Source organism: Apium graveolens, chromosome 11, assembly GCF_009905375.1.
Source record: "Apium graveolens cultivar Ventura chromosome 11, ASM990537v1, whole genome shotgun sequence".
In the NCBI taxonomy this organism is placed as follows: Eukaryota; Viridiplantae; Streptophyta; class Magnoliopsida; order Apiales; family Apiaceae; genus Apium; species Apium graveolens.
This window is the reverse complement of record NC_133657.1, coordinates 9,826,849-9,845,172: the sequence shown is the minus strand read 5'-3', so window position 1 is coordinate 9,845,172 and position 18,324 is coordinate 9,826,849. Positions and strand designations below refer to the sequence as shown.

Sequence of the window (18,324 nt, the reverse complement as noted above, 5' to 3'; positions counted from 1 at the left end):
AATTCACAAAATGTGTTATAGGATATTGTGTACATTAGGATCCAAGAGAAGCCGATGGACTTCGTATAGGACTCAATTTGCATATATTATGTGCCACATGATCTTGAAGCCATCTTGAAGTTCGTTTATCACGTAACCCCGACCTAATTCAGGTTCCACATTGTCTGAATCAACGGTTTGAGAAGTTGATTTTGGGTTGCATGGACATGAAATTGCTGCTGGTATGTTTTCTGGTGGTATAATGTTGCCCTCTTGTTGCTGCTTACTCAATTCAGTAGTTTTTGTAGTTAAATCAGCACACGTTCAGTTCATGTCAGCAGCCTCATCCTCTTCCATATGCACCTGATTATCATATGCATCAGGTATTACATACATATTGTCCAACTCCGCAAAATATTCAGCATCTATCCCACCATTATCATTAGATTGTATTGAACTTTCACTCCGTGTTTTGCATTTTTTCTTCTCAAATGAAAATTCATTTTCGTACCATTTCACATCACGAGAAACAAAAAAAATCTCCTTTGTCAAGATCGTATAATTTTCAACCTTTCTTGTCGTTGGGATATCCAACAAAAACACATCTCCTACCATGAGGTGAAAATTTATTACCTTTTGATTTCTGATTGTATGCAAAATAAATAGAACCAAACACCCCCATTTCATCAAAATTAGGAGGTTTCCCTAATAGAACTTCAAATAGTTTTATTTTCTAAAATAGCGGATGGAGTTCTATTTATCAGATGCACTCCTGAAAGTACACGTTCCCCTCGATACTAAGAGGTGAATTAGCCTGAAATATTAATGCTCTGCGGATATGAAGTATGTGTTGATGTTTTCTCGCTACCCGACTATTTTGTTGCGGAGTGCCAACACAAGATGTTTGAAAAACAATGTCGTTCATATTAGAGTAATTTAACATGCACCTGAATTCGGTTCCATTATCGCTACGTACAATTTTTATAAGAACACCAAATTGACACTTAACCATTGCAAAGAAAGAGCAAAAAACTTTGTAAACCCCAATTTTATTGCATAATAAATAAACCGAAACAGCTCGGGAAAAGTCATCAATGATTGTCAAAAAATACATAGCATCACATGAAGAAGGCGTGTTATTTGGCCCCCATAAATCACAATGTATCAATTCAAATATTCTACTAGCCGTATTTTCACTAAGTAGAAAACTATCACATGTCTGTTTTGTTTTGGAAAATTATACATGCTTTATTCAATTTCTTTGAAGTGCTACTAGAAATAATTAGAGGAACTAACTTGACAACTCTATCAAAGGGATGTCCTAGTCGACGATGCCACAACTCGAATTCTAAGAGAAGCGGACTGTTACTGCTTGCACTGTCGGAACACCCTGGAAATAATATAGTCGATTCTCTCATTCACCTGTGTTATAGCCAAAATTTGGTATTGGATCATCTCGGGTCAAATACGGGTCAATTGGAATTGAATTGGGGCAATAAGATGAATAATTAGGTTTTGGTCTACATTGTATGAAGCGAAGACGCGCCCTGTATATGTAGGATGCGTCCATGATTGTGTAGGCTGTATTTTGGGTTTTCATGTAAAGAGATGAGGAGGAAGATATTGAAAGGAGGAGGACGCGCCCAAGGCGCAGGACGTGCCCTGATAAGTAAAAATAATGGGATGAGCTGTACAGGTAATAAGGTTGCCATGCAAGGAGAATATGTGTATTTTACAAGGGGAGGACGCGTCCTGCCTCCTGGAGATGCACACTTTGGGATGGTTGAGCTTGTTCTCATTCAAGACAAAGCAAATAGAGATACTTGGAAGATATAGCAATATGTGGAGTTCGTAGCGTCAGGACGCGCCCAATCGTTCAGGACGCGTCCTATGTATGAAGAATGCATGATCAAGAGTAAGTTTAAAGCAAGACAAGCGTGGAAGGAGCAATGGAGGATTATTTTCACTAACATATTTGTTGCAGGTACTCTTTGAAGAATTCCCTCCTTGAGACGGTCAAGGAGGGGGATGTCCGTGAAAAGCTTGAAGGCCTCCAGGGGTATGCCTGATGATTGAAGGCTTCCTCCTGTATTCAACGGGTGTCCTCGTTGGGGTCGTTGGGGATGCAGGGTTAACTTTAGTGTGTGCTTTGGGAACTCTGTTCTTGTATTCAACGGGTGTCCTCGTTGGAGAACTTTGGAGTCATCCTGCACTTTGCACCCAAGAGTTTGGGATCACCTGTCCTGCTATCTGGTGGGTTATCCTCATTCGGGGGACATGAACGCGTCTGGCATTTGGGGTGAACCGTGGTTATACCTGCGTTCGTAATTCAAGGGAGATAGCTGTAGCGGAATGTTATCCTTGCGCAGGGAGATGCATTATCCGTGAAGTCCTGCGATTACAAACGAGCCTTGGGCCTTCGCGGTTGGGCCTCATAGTTGGACATTCCTAAAGCTAGCGGAAGATGGATTCTGGACCGGGCCTGGGAATAAGATGTCTAAGCCCATTAGATTTCTTGTTCCCCAAGAACTACGTGGGCTTGATTCCCTATAAATAGGGATACGTAGGCAAATTGTGAGGGGTCGGAAGCGAGAGCCATAAGGAGCCACCACCAACCCTAAGCAATCTCAGCCCCCAATTTATCACAATCACCACACTCCGCTCACTTTTCAGGCGAAGAACCACCATCGTAGATCTTGATTCCGGCGACGAACCTCAAACTTTGTTGATACCAAATTTCTCCGTCAACAAATTGGCGCTAGAAGGAGGGGTGCTGATCAAGATCATAATCTCAGGAGGAAGAGATGTCTCATCACGATGAAGGTTCTTTGACGCAAGAATTGAAGGATAGCCACGGAGGAGTTGCATACAACGACCACGAAGGAGATCCGTAAAATAAATAATTTTGGCCAGGGGGGTCGAAGGAGATTTGAATGTAGTATTCACGGCCACGAGGGAGATCCACGGATGATGATTTCCAGCCATGCGGGTTGAAATTTACAACCATGGCCCCAAAGGAGCAAAGTTGGATGAAAAATTCGGATTTGGTGGGTTAAGCGATTTGCTTACACTGTTTGGGCCGTAACTCGAGTTCCGTAAGTCAGATTTGAACGATCTTACAGCCTACGCGAAGCTTATTGAATTCTATTTAATTCAGAGATGATATGGATACGACAATCCAAGTTGAGAAGCCCGGAAACAAAGGAAAACAACAGCTACGAATTTTTACCAAAAAATCCTATTTGGCTTAGAAGATTGCAAGAAACCCATTCCATTAAGAAGATTGGGAGAAACCTATTTGGTATAGAAGATTGAAGAATCCTATTCTAATTAAAAGATTGAAGAATTCTATTCGATCTAGAAGATGGGAGAATCCTGTTCTAATTAGAAGATTGGAGAATCCTATTCCATTTAGAAGATTGGAGAATCCTATTCCAACGAGAAGAGTGAACAATTCTATTTGATTTAGAAGATTTGAGAACACTATTCAGTTAAGAAGACTTAATCAGGCGCAAATCTGAGGACGATCGGGAGGAGAACACTCCAAGAAGAAGGCATTACTATCATGAGCTAGTCATCGCCTTTAACAAGATCCCTCAAGGTAACACTCCACTAGTTTCGTTGTATTTTCCATTACTTATTTTTGGGACTTGTGCAGGAAGAGGATTGGGAAAGAGATTTGGCATGGAGAAAATCCCCACAAACTCTTAGGACGCGCCTTAATTAAAAATTTGGGGCCCAGATGACTTCCAGAAAATTCCAGGAAAATTCACCGACTGGACACGTCCGTCCCCTTAGGACGCGTCCTCCAGGCGCCCCCTCTGCATGTGAAACATTCAGTGGAGAATTGCCCTCCCAGGGCGCGCCCTCAGAAGAAAAAGTCTATGGAAGTTTTCAATGAAGATGTCATGATAATCAGATGAGTTATAGTCACTAATTGAAGAATGGCTCGACTGGAACTAATTCCTCATCTTTCAAGATGTGCCCTTTCCTTAAGGCGCGCCCTCGAAAAAAAAATTGATGGTGAGGTGAACTTTATTGACCACAAGGAGAATCTTAATAATTGGAACTTCGAGAGAAAAGAATCTATCAGAGTAGAGGTACCATGAATCCTAGGACGCACCCCTTGATTGTCAAGGTGAGGCCCCAGGACATGAATGAGCTCCTCCATCTAAGGATATAATGTTATATCCTCAACAGTTATAAGTAAACTCTCCAAGGCTATCTCTCTCAAGGTGCGCCTTCATTGAAATACCCATATGAACTTCCTCGACATTACATACATGATTTATAAAGAAGCAAATGAAGTACAATGATCTTCCTAGTATGTCGAGAGTTTAGTTTCAGCGAACGCGCCCTCACATCCTCAATAATCTGAGTGAGTTTTCAGGACGCGCCCTGAGCATATCTGGCTCATATGTTAAGGCTTCTACTTTCGATATGACTACCAAGGTCATTTGGTTGTCTTTAGCAAAAAGGGAATGTGGGAGTTGCATTAGTTCAGATGAGGAAGATGAGGCTACAAAGTACTTTTGACAAGGTGCACGCTCGGGGGGTAGGTTACCTCTCATTAGTTCTGTGGTGTTACATATTGCCACATGAGTAAGGTACATGGCTTTTCCTAAAAATAAGAGAGATGCGTAAGGTCGAAAAAATACTCATGTTTAAGGAAACGCTCAACTTCAAGAAAATGTCTCTGAGAGTGAGATGCCCTTTATCAGATGCCACTTCGTGAGATGCCTCGTTGGGAGATGTTTCAACAAGAGATAGTTTCTGCATCGCTTGAGCTTTGTTGAAGATAAAAGCCTTCTAAAAATATTGATCTTTGATTTAGTTTTGTTACATGAAGATTTTGTAGAAGACCCTTGTCGAGGTAGATGCTCCTCTTATAGAGGACGCGCCCTCCAAGGATGTTAGCTTGTCGAGGTAGACGCGTCACTTACAGAGGTAGCTCCCTCAAAGAATGATTTCCCTTGACGAGGTGGATGCGTCTCTGACAGAGGACGCGCCCTACAAGGATGAATACCCTTGTCGAGATAAGACGCTCCTCTTAGAGAGGACGCGCCCTCCAAGGATGAAGACCTTGTCGAGATAAGACGTTCCTCTTAGAGAGGACGCGCCCTCCAAGGATGAAGACCTTGTCGAGATAAGCCGCTCCTCTTAGAGAGGACGCGCCCTCCAAGGATGTTAGCTTGTCGAGATAGACGCGCCTCTTACAGAGGTAGCTCCCTTAAAGAATGATTTCCCTTGTCGAGGTGGATGTGTCTCTGACAGAGGACGCGCCCTCCAAGGATGATTTCCCTTGTCGAGGTGGATGCGTCTCTGACAGAGGACGCGCCCTCGAAGGATGAATACCCTTGTCGAGGAGGATGCGTCTCTGACAGAGGACGCGCCCTCCAAGGATGAAGACCTTGTCGAGATAAGCCGCTCCTCTTAGAGAGGACGCGCCCTCCAAAGATGAAGACCTTGTCGAGATAAGCCGCTCCTCTTAGAGAGGACGCGCCCTCCAAGGATGTTAGCTTGTCGAAGTAGACGCTCCTCTTAGAGAAGACGCGCCTTCCAAGGGTGATTCCCCTTATGGAGGTGGACGCTCCTCTCATAGAGGACACGCCCTCCAAGAATGATACCCTTGTCGACGTGTATGCTCCTCTCATCGAGCAAGACGCTCCTCGTAAAGAGGACGCGCCCTCTAATGATGTTAATTATTTGAGGAAGACGTCACCTCTTTAAAGGGCGCACCCTCTAAAAATAGATGATTGAAGAAGATTGTAAAAGTTTTGACTTTGATTTGAATAAATGAATCACGTTATTTGTGGAAAAGATGAGATCAGCGGTTTGGAGTCATGATTTGGAAAGAAACAGGAAATCAAATATAGAATGGTATTGTGTCATCGGTGGAAGGATCACTATCACCAACAAGACACGTCCTCCTTGCGTCAAAGATTATTTATTACTTGAAGATCAGAGAGGTAGTATTTTATTCTGGTCGCGCTTTCCTTAGAGTGCGCCCTCATATGATGACCCTTTCAGTTTAAGGCGCGCTCATGGGAGACCAATATTGGGATGAAAAGTTAGAGAACCCTCAAACCTTTGTTAATGGATTGTGCTTTTCCAAGGTATGTGAGGTGCACACTTTTGTACAAATTCTCTTGTTTCTTACGCCGAGTTAGCTCATGTAAGCTTAGAGATATGGTACAATAGTGGTAAACCTCTCTAGACAAACCAAGGTTAAAGTTATCAAGAAGAGAAGGGGTATTCATAGGTGAAGGCGGGAAGAAATGTGAATGACAATTGTGAACGCGACAAAGAGTGAGAGCGCGCCGTCATGGTCAATAAGGAGGATAAGATTCCGAAGACGCGACCTTAATTGAGAATGCGCCTTCATAGAGGAAGATGCAGAAGACGCATACTCATACGAGTGGAGGATGACACAAATTTTTGCTTGGATGTAGATATTAGAATTACAATTTTGTTTCCAACTTCATATGGAATTCGGGGGTAGTTGTTATAGCCAAAATTTGGTATTGGATCATCTCGGGTCAAATACGGGTCAATTGGAATTGAATTGGGGCAATAAGATGAATAATTAGGTTTTGGTCTACATTGTATGAAGCGAAGACGCGCCCTGTATATGTAGGATGCGTCCATGATTGTGTAGGCTGTATTTTGGGTTGTCATGTAAAGAGATGAGGAGGAAGATATTGAAAGGAGGAGGACGCGCCCAAGGCGCAGGACGCGCCCTGATAAGTAAAAATAATGGGATGAGCTGTACAGGTAATAAGGTTGCCATGCAAGGAGAATATGTGTATTTTACAAGGGGAGGACGCACTCTGCCTCTTGGAGATGCACACTTTGGGATGATTGAGCTTGTTCTCATTCAAGACAAAGCAAATAGAGATACTTGGAAGATATAGCAATATGTGGAGTTCGTAGCGTCAAGACGCGCCCAATCGTTCAGGACGCGTCCTATGTGTGAAGAATGCATGATCAAGAGTAAGTTTAAAGCAAGACAAGCGTGAAAGGAGCAATGGAGGATTATTTTCACTAACATATTTGTTGCAGGTACTCTTTGAAGAATTCCCTCCTTGAGACGGTCACAGAGGGGGATGTCCGTGAAAAGCTTGAAGGCCTCCAGGGGTATGCCTGATGATTGAAGGCCTCTTCCTGTATTCAACGGGTGTCCTCGTTGGGGATGCGGGGTTAACTTTGGTGTGTATTTTGGGAACTCTGTTCTTGTATTCAACGGGTGTCCTCGTTGGAGAACTTTGGAGTCATCCTGCACTTTGCACCCAAGAGATTGGGATCACCTGTCCTGCTATCTGGTGGGTTATCCTCATTCGGGGGACAGGGACGCGTCTGGCATTTGGGGTGAACCGTGGCTATACCTGCGTTCGTAATTCAAGGGAGATAGCTGTAGCGGAATGTTATCCTTGCGCAGGGAGATGCATTATCCGTGAAGTCCTGCGATTACAAACGAGCCTTGGGCCTTCGCGGTTGGGCCTCATAGTTGGACATTTCTAAAACTAGCGGAAGATGGATTCTGGACCGGGCCTGGGAATAAGATGTCTAAGCCCATTAGATTTCTTGTTCCCCAAGAACTACGTGGGCTTGATTCCCTATAAATAGGGATACGTAGACAAATTGTGAGGGGTCGGAAGCGAGAGCCATAAGGAGCCACCACCAACCCTAAGCAATCTCAGCCCCCAATTTATCACAACCACCACACTCCGCTCACTTTTCAGGCGAAGAACCACCATCGTAGATCTTGATTCCGGCGACGAACCTCAAACTTTGTTGATACCAAATTCCTCCGTCAACAACCTGCTCCAATCAGGTGGCCCGAAAGTTGGTCCTGTATGACAAAAAAAGATTTAGTAAATTATACGTTAAAATTTAAATCATCAATAATTTGTGACACCAATATTAAATTACAGTTAAGTTTTGGTACAAATAAAATGTTTCCTAAAGTCAGTCCTCTTGAAAAAACCACGCAGCCCTTCATAGAGCTACTATTTGTTGCCCGTCAGGCAAACCAACTGGACAAGCAAGAATATTTTCGAAATCAACTAAGCAAGATGGATCACCCGTAACATGATGTGATGCACCTGTATTGATAATCTAATGCATGTATGAAGTCTCACCTGTCATGCGATCCACGAGCGAACTTTTCGTGTTAATCATATTTAAAAGAATTTGGACCTGTTCAGTGCTTAATTCTGGAATATCAGAGTGGTTTACGTTATTCGCTTCCCCGACTGTCCCGGACACTGCATTTGCTCTCACTGAAACTCCTCGTCCTCGCCCCATAGCAAGAGCAGGTGACATCGTAGTAGGAACATTTCCACGAACACTGCGACGGTTTGCTCCATGATTTCTTTTATTCCACCATTCTGGATAGCCATGCAATATAAAGCAAATGCCTTGATCATGACCCTTCTGCTTGTAATGAGAGAATTGGAGTTTACTCTTTTCAGTTCGATCAGTCATAGTTTTCAATTTATCAGCTTGAAGAGAGAATGCATGTATTTCCTCACTTGCAGCTCTGCCACGAGCAATGTGTCTGGAGCATTCTTCTTGAATGAACACTTGATAAGCATCATCCAAGGTAGCATGTGATTTTTGTGACAGCATATTTGATCTTACCACTGAATACAATTCATCATCCACGCCAATTAAAAATTGGTGTAGCCGTTCTCGTCCTCGTGGTCAGTAGCAAATTTTCCTTGAACATCACAAGTACATGTACCACATTCACAAATATGCAAGGTTTTAAGACGATTTAGTTCATCCCACAAACCATATAGCTTGTTGTAGTAATCCTCAATGGACATCTCTTTCTCCTGTTTGGATTCGGTGATGGCAGCCCTTAGTTGTTGAATTCTTGGACCATTCGCAATGGCAGATCGTTTCTCTAAATAAAGCCAGAGTTTTTTAGCTTCATCATGATAAGGTATTGAAGAAACAACTTTCAGATCCATTGTTCTTAGAATCCTTGAGACAATCATTGAAATCACCGTGTCCCAATCAAGTTGCTTCCTCTTTTCAATGGGCTTGTTGATAGTTTTGTCAACGAACCCAATTTTCGGCGAGATCTCAGAGCAAGAGTAATGGCCCGGGACCATGCTACGTAGTTGTCTCCTTTTAGAATAACATGAGTAATAGTGTTACCTGGTTGATCACCAGACCCAAGATAGAAGGGAGATGTCGGTTCGATCTTTCCCTTTGTTTCTATCATTATTACAAACTAAAAGAAAGTAGTGTTAATAGTATTGATGAAAATTTATACTAGGGTTTGCACAGGCGGTTAGGCTCTGATACCATGACAAAGTTTGAAGGGAAAATTAGTTTTCCTTATTTGTCATTCTAATCACTCGATCGTACATATACCTGTGCAATGTTAACCTAAGCCCAACTCATTATGTTTACTGACATGGGCCTAATATAAGTAATCGATATGTATAAACAACATGTACACAGGCCTGCCTAACAGATTCACTTAAATTAAATGATGGAATGATGGACTTTGCGCTGTAACTATAAGTATTTTTCTCTTAATAATTAATAGTTTTATATTAGTACCAGCACTGTATTTTTCTTCTATATACATTTTTATGCTAGTTTAAAATTTGTGTTCATCATGTGTGGTTATTAACTTGGCCTCTGCATTAGCAAGCTCCGACGCTGCCATCTTTTTTTTAGATTTCTGCAAGAAATAAGTCAGTTATATTCGTACGCACACTTCAGATTGAAATATATAAAGTTACAAATTAAAACCTTGTCCTAATTATTAAGCATTAGGTAAATCAGAATGTAGTGTTGTAGATGATTTCCCAGCCATAAGGACTGTGTCAAATGACAGAACTAAGTAAGCATTTATAAAAATACTAGTCATTTCTATTCCTGGTAAATCAGAACTTAAGGATTAGGTATGAGTCTTGTAGATGATTATATTTGGTAAATACAGCTAAAACTGATTAGCTGACAAAATGAATGAAGGAAATGGATTAGGAATATACAGTATGAACAAAAGTTGAGGTAACGGAATTTAAGATTGAAGTTACCTTACTCCAACGACTTCTTCATATGCTGGTGCAACTGTCAACTGTCAACTTGCAAATTGGATATATAAGATGAACTATCAAGACATGAAAATACGCTGAAATACACTAAAAATGTAAACAACTGTTTAAAATTTAATATGTTTAACTATTAATAGCTAGAATCACTTGCTGCAGGACTTCTGAAATTGTATGTGTCAATATCACGACCTTCATGCCTAATAAATCAGAAGATATTAATCTTTTTTCCCAAAGTCCAGTTTGCTATTTGAAAATGGTTCGGATGTCCCAGATTTTTTTGATGCACATTTAACCATTAATTTCAGCGTATCAGTTGTTATTGAGCCTGCTATTTGATATATTACTTTTTCATTGCTGGAACAATAGCAAGGAGTAAAGTCAGAATAATGTAATGCTGCAATTTCCTGTATATCATAATTTATATTTTACAGTATTTTGATGTCAAACTGTTTTATACTAAGACACATGTAGCGCGGATCTGGTACTTTTTTTTAGCTGAGCATTGAAAAAGAAGGAAAATGTACAGTACTTTAAGCAAAGTCTGGGTACAATTTTGACAAACTTAAAGTTAAAATCTTTAATTTACTACTGCTCTGTTGTTTAGGACTCCTCTGATATGCTCTGTAATAATGATCATGCTTAACATCAAGCACTTGCAGGAAAGATTGTGAAATTAATTAAGGCCGAAAAGTACCTACATGAACTAATATCAATATAACTAACTTAAAAACAAACCATTGCTAATCAAAATGCTAGATCTCAGCCCTCTTTTATATCATTATCAACAGAATGCGGCTTTATTTTGGTATTAATTATATTTAATACATGTTCACATGTTAATTCTTATAACATTATAGCTAATATATATTTTTTTCCTATTTTACAATGATGAATAGGTAGGAGAAGTAGAAGTTCGAGTTAGGAATACGAAACTGCTTCAACTTTATTCTGGTTTTGAACTTTTGAGATGTAATCTGAACTCGACTAAAAGAGTATATTGTATTATGTTGGCACTTCACTTGGAAGTTGGAACTTGGAAGAACAGCGGATTGAACACTATGTCTGTGTATTTTGACTATTTTCTATAAATTTGTGATGGTTCTTGCCTGGACTAGGTGATGTAACTAATGATTGATAAGATTTTAATGTTTAATTTGTGATGGTTCTTTTAAATTCAGTAGTAAGGCTCCACTCTGAACATGGAAATAGTTCCTTTGGATATAGCATATGGTCAATATGTTTGAATCCATAGACCAAAACAATCTTCAGGTAATTACAATTATGATATGGAAACCTTAAGTTATGTTATTGATACTACAACTTCAGTTTTGTTTCCTAGATAAATTTAGATAAATTAGTGTCATGTTCATAAACTATTGATTCTATTTTCAGTATTATTATTTAAAATCTCACATACATATTTCTTATCCATATTTACTTGAATTTCAATTTACTCTTCAAATGATTGAAATCTAGTTTTTACCGATATAAAAATATTCAAGATATATTTTAATTTTTTCAAGTTTTAAGCCGAGCTCGAGTCGAGCTCGAGGCAAACAGCCCAAAACTCATCTCAAGCTCGCTTGATTTAAAGAACATATTTGTGTGTTCGAACTCGAGCTCGAATTCGTTAACGAGCCGAGACGAACGAGTTCTGGGTTAGCGAGGGTTATTACGAAAAAATCAAGGATCAAAGGTTATGGAAGCCCGTTAAAGGTTAGGGAAATAAGATGAAAGGATAACTTGCATGACACAATTATGATATTGAAACCTCAAGTTATGTTATTGATACGACAGCTTCAGTTTTGTTTCCTAGGTAAATTAGTGTCATGTTCATAAACTATTGATTCTACTTTTAGTATTATTATTTAAAATCTCACATACATATTTCTTATACATATTTACTTTAATTTCAATTTACTCTTCAAATGATTGAAATCTAATTTTTACCGATATAAAAATATTCCAGATATATTTTAATTTTTCAAGCTTTAAGCCGAGTTCGAGCCAAACAGCCCAAAACTCATCTCAAGCTTGTTTTACTTAAAGAACACATTTGTGTGTTCGAACTCGAGCTCGAATTCGTTAACGAGCCGAGACGAACGAGTTATGGGTTAGCGAGGGTTATTACGGAAAAATCAAAGATCAAGGGTTATGGAAGCCCGTTAAAGGTTAGGGAAATAAGATGAAAGGATAACTTGCATGATGTTAGGAGTCTGGGAGATTGGAGTACAATTTTAGGGATTTATCGATGGGCTTTACCTATGGGTTCAATCATGGTGTTCAGTTATGAGGAGTCATTTATTAGGATTCAATTGCAGGGGTACGACTGTGGAAAACCGAAACAAGCAGTGTTTAACCATGAAACAATGTCTCAGTTGGCAAGAACGTAAAAATGGTCTTGGTTTATTGAAATAGTGATAATTACATATATTTTGTAGATTATTTGCACAATATACATGGATATTTTTGAATTAACAAGGCTTCTAGTGGCATACTAGAGGTAGTACTCTTAGAGGCAGGCCAAAATCTAATCGAATCATTATTGGGAGAGGTTATAAGTCTATCAAATTTGTATCCATCCAGGAAAACTTGACTAGAGCGGATGATTCGTTATAAAACTTGATTAGATCGGATGATTCGTTTCTAATTTTCTGACAAAATCAGAATACAAGTACTTTGAGTTTGAGAGAGGATGTTACCATATATATTTATTTTAGCTATAGATATTATTAAAAATTTATGGAGAGTTCTATATTAATTATGGTAATTGAATTATTTAGAATTTATTTAGTTTGCATGCCAGTATTAATTGGGAAATTGAGTTAAATTAAATAGTATCTGACTTGCACGCCAAGCTAATTTATTCTATATATGTACTGATATTGTGATTCAGAAATAATAAGAAAAACAAATTGAGACTATCTTGTCAGATGCTAATCTGTAAATATGATAATTCGAATGATGCTCGTAGTTTTGATCTTAGATTTTTGGTTCATGTGCTTTTGGCTTTTATGGACAAAGTATTAGAGTACTTGTTGTTTCAAATACAAATTGAATTCCCTTGATAAACAACTATGTGTCAATGTGGAAACATGCTTAGCACCATTGGTAAAGCTGAATTTTCAAAATCATTTCACTGGTTGCATATATTCTAGTATGGATTTTAACTAACTATCATTAATTCTTACTATTGAAGTACTAAGTCTACCGGACCAATAATATGTAGTTTCTTCTCAAGTTTAAACACAGGAGTGTACTTCCTCGTGACCTCATTGGACAAAAAAAATACTACTAGGAGTTTTAAAATAGAAACTAACCAAAGTACTTGGGTTCCGTTGGAGTTCTGGGTCACTTGAACATCATTATTGCAAAACTAACACACATGAATGAAAAGTTGCAAAAATAGGACACTGCGCCACTAATGGGGAAATTATGAGTCACTTGAAGTGGCGTAGTGTGCTTTTATTATTATTTTTAATTCTTTCCCCTCCCCTGTTGTCTTATTGTATTGGAAATTTGACAAAAAAAATTTATAATTTCATATTCAACAAGGTTTTTTAGGGAAGAAAAAAGTATAGTATATTTTTACGAAATAATTTTTGATTCGCCTAATATTATAGTAGAAGTGCTATACTTGAACATTTTTAAAAAAATCAGAAATTAAATTTATGAATATATAGTTTTTAACACGCCAAAATGGTACCTTACAAGAAAATGTGAATAAGTATAATAAAGAGTGATTTTTAGAAATTTTTAAAACAAGTTTGTATAGAAAATATTTCAAATTTTGTGACTTCATATAGTAGTATTTCTACACTACTTTGACATAAAATAAAATAAAATTTAAGAAAAAAAAGATATAGATAAATGCCTTTTAACCACCTGAAAATGTTATGTTGAAAGCATAAGAAAATCGTATACAGGCTCCTGAAAGTGGTTGAAATTACAGTATATTGGAAAACAATCGGGCATATAAATTATGAAATTACAATTATATAGAATGATAAAGAACATATTACGTTATTACTTAAAAATCATTAATTTTAACAACATATTTATCAGTTTCTCGATCAAACTTCCCATCATCTTCACGTTTCATTGCAGCCCTATTTTCTGCTATTATATCCTCCATATTACCCTTCCTCATCTCAACCTTCGCCTCCAATCTGTGGTAATCACGACATACTTTCTTCAACTCTCTGTCACGTTGTCACGTTCCTCCTCAGACATATCACCGTCTTCACATTCATTTTTAATATCAATTTTATAGTCGATCATTGATTTCATCATCTTCAAGTGGATAACCCCATAGCCAAGAAATTATTCATCGTAGATGACCACATCCATACTTTTATACCTATCTGCCTTTCTCATCGCTCGCATCATTCTAACAAATCGCTTGAGGTGGTATATTTTGGCTCTTTTAGCTTCATTATGTGCTTTAGATTCCGTCCATTTATGCCAATTAATTTCTCCCTTCGATGTAATAGTAGTAGCAGAAGTTTTGAGACCCTTAACCCTGTACATTACCAGGATTTACGAAGTACAGAATTTGTAAAATAATTACAGTATTTGGAAATTGTGATGATGGAACACAATTATAACACAATTATAAGTAAATTTCACACTGGTAATTAATTTAGTAGAAAATTTTGAAGTTTAGTCGTCAAAGCAGTAATACTTTTACTAGGGCAAAATTTTTCACAAACTTCAAAATATTCTTACACATTTGAAATGACTACTATTTTTACAGTCAAGATACATGTAATTCGTTTGTTTCATTGTAGAGTAATATATTTAACTTGTCAAATCATTTCAGAAACATTCACATGACAAAACAGTATGTATTCATACTTCAACTTTAAATTTTTATTTTTACGTCGATGTGACTATACTTATTTTAGAAACATTCATGTGACAAAATAGTGAGTATCCATATTCATACTTTCACTTCAAGTTTTTATTTTTACGTCGATGTGACTATACGAGTTTCATAGTTTGCATGGCCTGATATGACCTATATTTACAACCACATATATAGATTATCTTTTTATCCACATTTTTATAAATATATAGCATATTACATATCCTCAAACATCATATTATGTGGCATAACCTTTGAGTTGTTGTAGGTATCATGAGTACCAACGATGATGGAGAGAACAACTAGGATCATGATTATGACGACCCCCAATGTGTATGCAATTGGAAAAGGCGTAATCTGATGGTTAGCCAAGAAGTTAGGTTGTACGGTGATTACAGGGATCCCGAAGTCACCCCTTCTGAAAAAGAGACCATGAACTAACCCATGCTTAAAGAGAGGAGGGAAACTCTTCTAATGCAGTAATAATCACTCCAATTTTGTAAATTTTTATGAAGGATCATAATGCCAAAAAGAGGAAGGATGGTACATTGTTTATTGATAGTGGTGGTAAGCGTCATTTACTACAAATGTAGCATTTCATAAAAATATTTGATATTTATCAGTGTTATTTTGTAGTTACAGATGATGTTGCTAAAGAGTACCATAATCTAATAAAGGTAGCATGAAATGATCAGGGCCCTTATCAATATATGACTTTTGCTGATATTTCAAGATACGGCTGGAAAGAACTAGAGGATTTTTAGAATATGGAAATGACACGCGTCTATTTTATGAGAGGATGAATTGTAAGTATTCGTGAATGGTTTAGTCCGGGGTCATCTATCATACGAATAGATGATGGTGCCCATGAAGTGGACTGTTATCTTCAATCCCACCAGGGTAGTTACTCCCTAATACACAATCCGATTAAAGTTGGGCGCCTTCTACTATTGTACAAAGTTTATGTTTAATTTGAAACCATGGTAGACAAGGTCATGTGAACTATGATAAGTTCACAATTCATGGTGGCTACTCCAATATTTTAGCTGTTTCCTAGAATAAGTGTTGTGTAGCGCAATATCACAATATATTAGAAGGGATGTTAGTATGTTATTTTGTTGTTATGTTAACAAAGTGTACATGAAAGATATTAAATTATTTGACCAAGACAACATAACAATATGGTAAAATTGACAAAAATGAGTAAAATACTGCATGACAACATTACAGATATCATTAGGGCTGAGCAAAACCGAACCGAAACCAAAAAACCGAACCGTGCTAATTTCGTTCAGTTCAGTCCTAAATTTTTCAGAAATTTGGTCTTTTCGGTCCGGACCGAATAGACCGAAATAAAATACGGTTCGGTTCGGTTCTTTTCACAAATATTTCGGTCCCGACCGAATAGACCAAATCATAAATACTATAATTTTATATTATATATATTTTACATATATCTTAAAAATTATAATCAAAATTTTTAAATTGTAATTATACTTATGGAGTATTAGAACTCTACATATCACATTACTTTAATTATGTTTTAAATTTTATAATTTGTGATTTAATTTTTAATATAAATTTATTTTTGAAAAAAAATTCGGTCTATTCTGTCCAAAACCGGACCGAACCGAATTATTTCGGTTTGGTCCGGTCCGGTCCGATCCATAATATAACTTCGGTCCGGTTCGTTCCAAGAAAAAATGTCTATTCGGTTTTTCCGTCTATTATCACATCACTGGAAAATCATAAACTAAACGCATTCTTAGCAACCAAAAACACCAAAATTATCACAGAAGGAAAAATTATTAACTCATGGTTGTATTTATCTTACTCATCTTCGGACAATAAACAATCAAAAATGTAATCAGGACCTGTAGTAAAATGATGATACATCCTTGCACTGTGTAGGTCATCGTCTTCAGCATACTCCTTACTTCTTGTTTGTAGCTCTTTATTTAATCACATTATCATTCGATTCACTTCCTCTCTAGCATGGAACAAAGTTATTTCCAACTATTGAGGGTTGTCTCGCTGCATGTGTATGGCGCGTTATTTTGGTATTCGTACTCCTTCCTCAACATATTGGTCTATACAACTTTGGAGACATCCAACACGCTATTCCCACTCCCTCTGCATTGTGATTCATGAACTTCTTTCATAACCTATATTCGGATCCATTGAGTAATCGTCATCACAAAACCATTTTCTACCTATTGTTTGGTTAATATCACTAGAAGTATAACACATTATTCTTCAATTAATACATTATGTCAATTATGATAAAACACTGTATTTATAGCATAAACAGACTTGATAAGCCACTTCATTTGACTATATATTCAATATTAAAAATAATCATGACTTTACCAATCAGACACTATTGAGTTGCACGTTATATTCTGCATAATTTTGTTACATGTAAACTTTATCTCATCTATAACATGTCACATGCTTCTCAATAATGACATATATGTTAAACATGAAAATAAATATGACTTGCCCAATCAGACAGTAATGTAAATAGTTACATGTTTAAAATATAGATGACTTGTCCAATTATACAATAATCTATGTCATTTATTGCATAACTTTATTTTATGCCAAAAATTGTTTTCACTAAAAACTATGCAGGATATCCACTTTATCTTATATATAACATTTTTACTTGTTTCTCAATAATGATACTTTTAAAACTATTCTCCCAACACTGTTTCGTATATAGATAATTAAGCCATATACGAAATGGCTCATAACATTACTAAAATGTCATCTAACATAAATCGCAACTACTTGCTCAGAGAAAGAGATGGCGATTATCGTAGTGTTAGGGTTAGCAATCCAAAAGAGTACTTTGTGGTGTACGTCGTGAATGGGCTTATCGACGTGAATAATTGGACCTTTTGAGTGATGACCTGATTACTTGGGTGTAAGGGTTTCGGTTCGTCAATCCCTTACAATGTATGCTAGAGTCAGGGAAGTCTTACATGGTCATAATTTAGGCGAAAAGTGATTAACGATATTGCACGTATTAGGAAGAAAAATAACTTAATGTTCTTGCGTAAGAGTCATCATTATATATTTCAACTGCAGCAAGATTCAGTATGTGTTATTGGGAGAGAGCTTACAAAAGCGGAGCAACGCAACCTATTATAAAATCAGAATTATCTTTCCGACAATTATATGCCCGATGATTCCCTTTGAATTATTTATTTTCCTATTTTTTCCATTATGTTATTTATTTATTTATTATGCAAACTTAACTTCAAACACAAATTTAAAACATAACATCAAAGTAACATACTAATATCCCTTCCAACATATTGTACTTCAAATATTGTTAAACTAGTTCAAGAAGGCATGTTCAGAAGCCTATTAAACACATTTTTTCTTAAATTA

General features: G+C 37.4%; 1 protein-coding gene across 1 annotated transcript; it reads right to left on the bottom strand.

The window, feature by feature from the left end:
* Positions 1 to 8,651: 8,651 nt before the first annotated feature.
* Positions 8,652 to 9,101, bottom strand: LOC141695323 (uncharacterized). Its single transcript, XM_074499579.1, has one exon. The coding sequence runs from the start codon at positions 9,099 to 9,101 to the stop codon at positions 8,652 to 8,654; it is 450 nt and encodes a 149-aa protein (XP_074355680.1).
* Between the last annotated feature and the right edge of the window lie 9,223 nt (positions 9,102 to 18,324).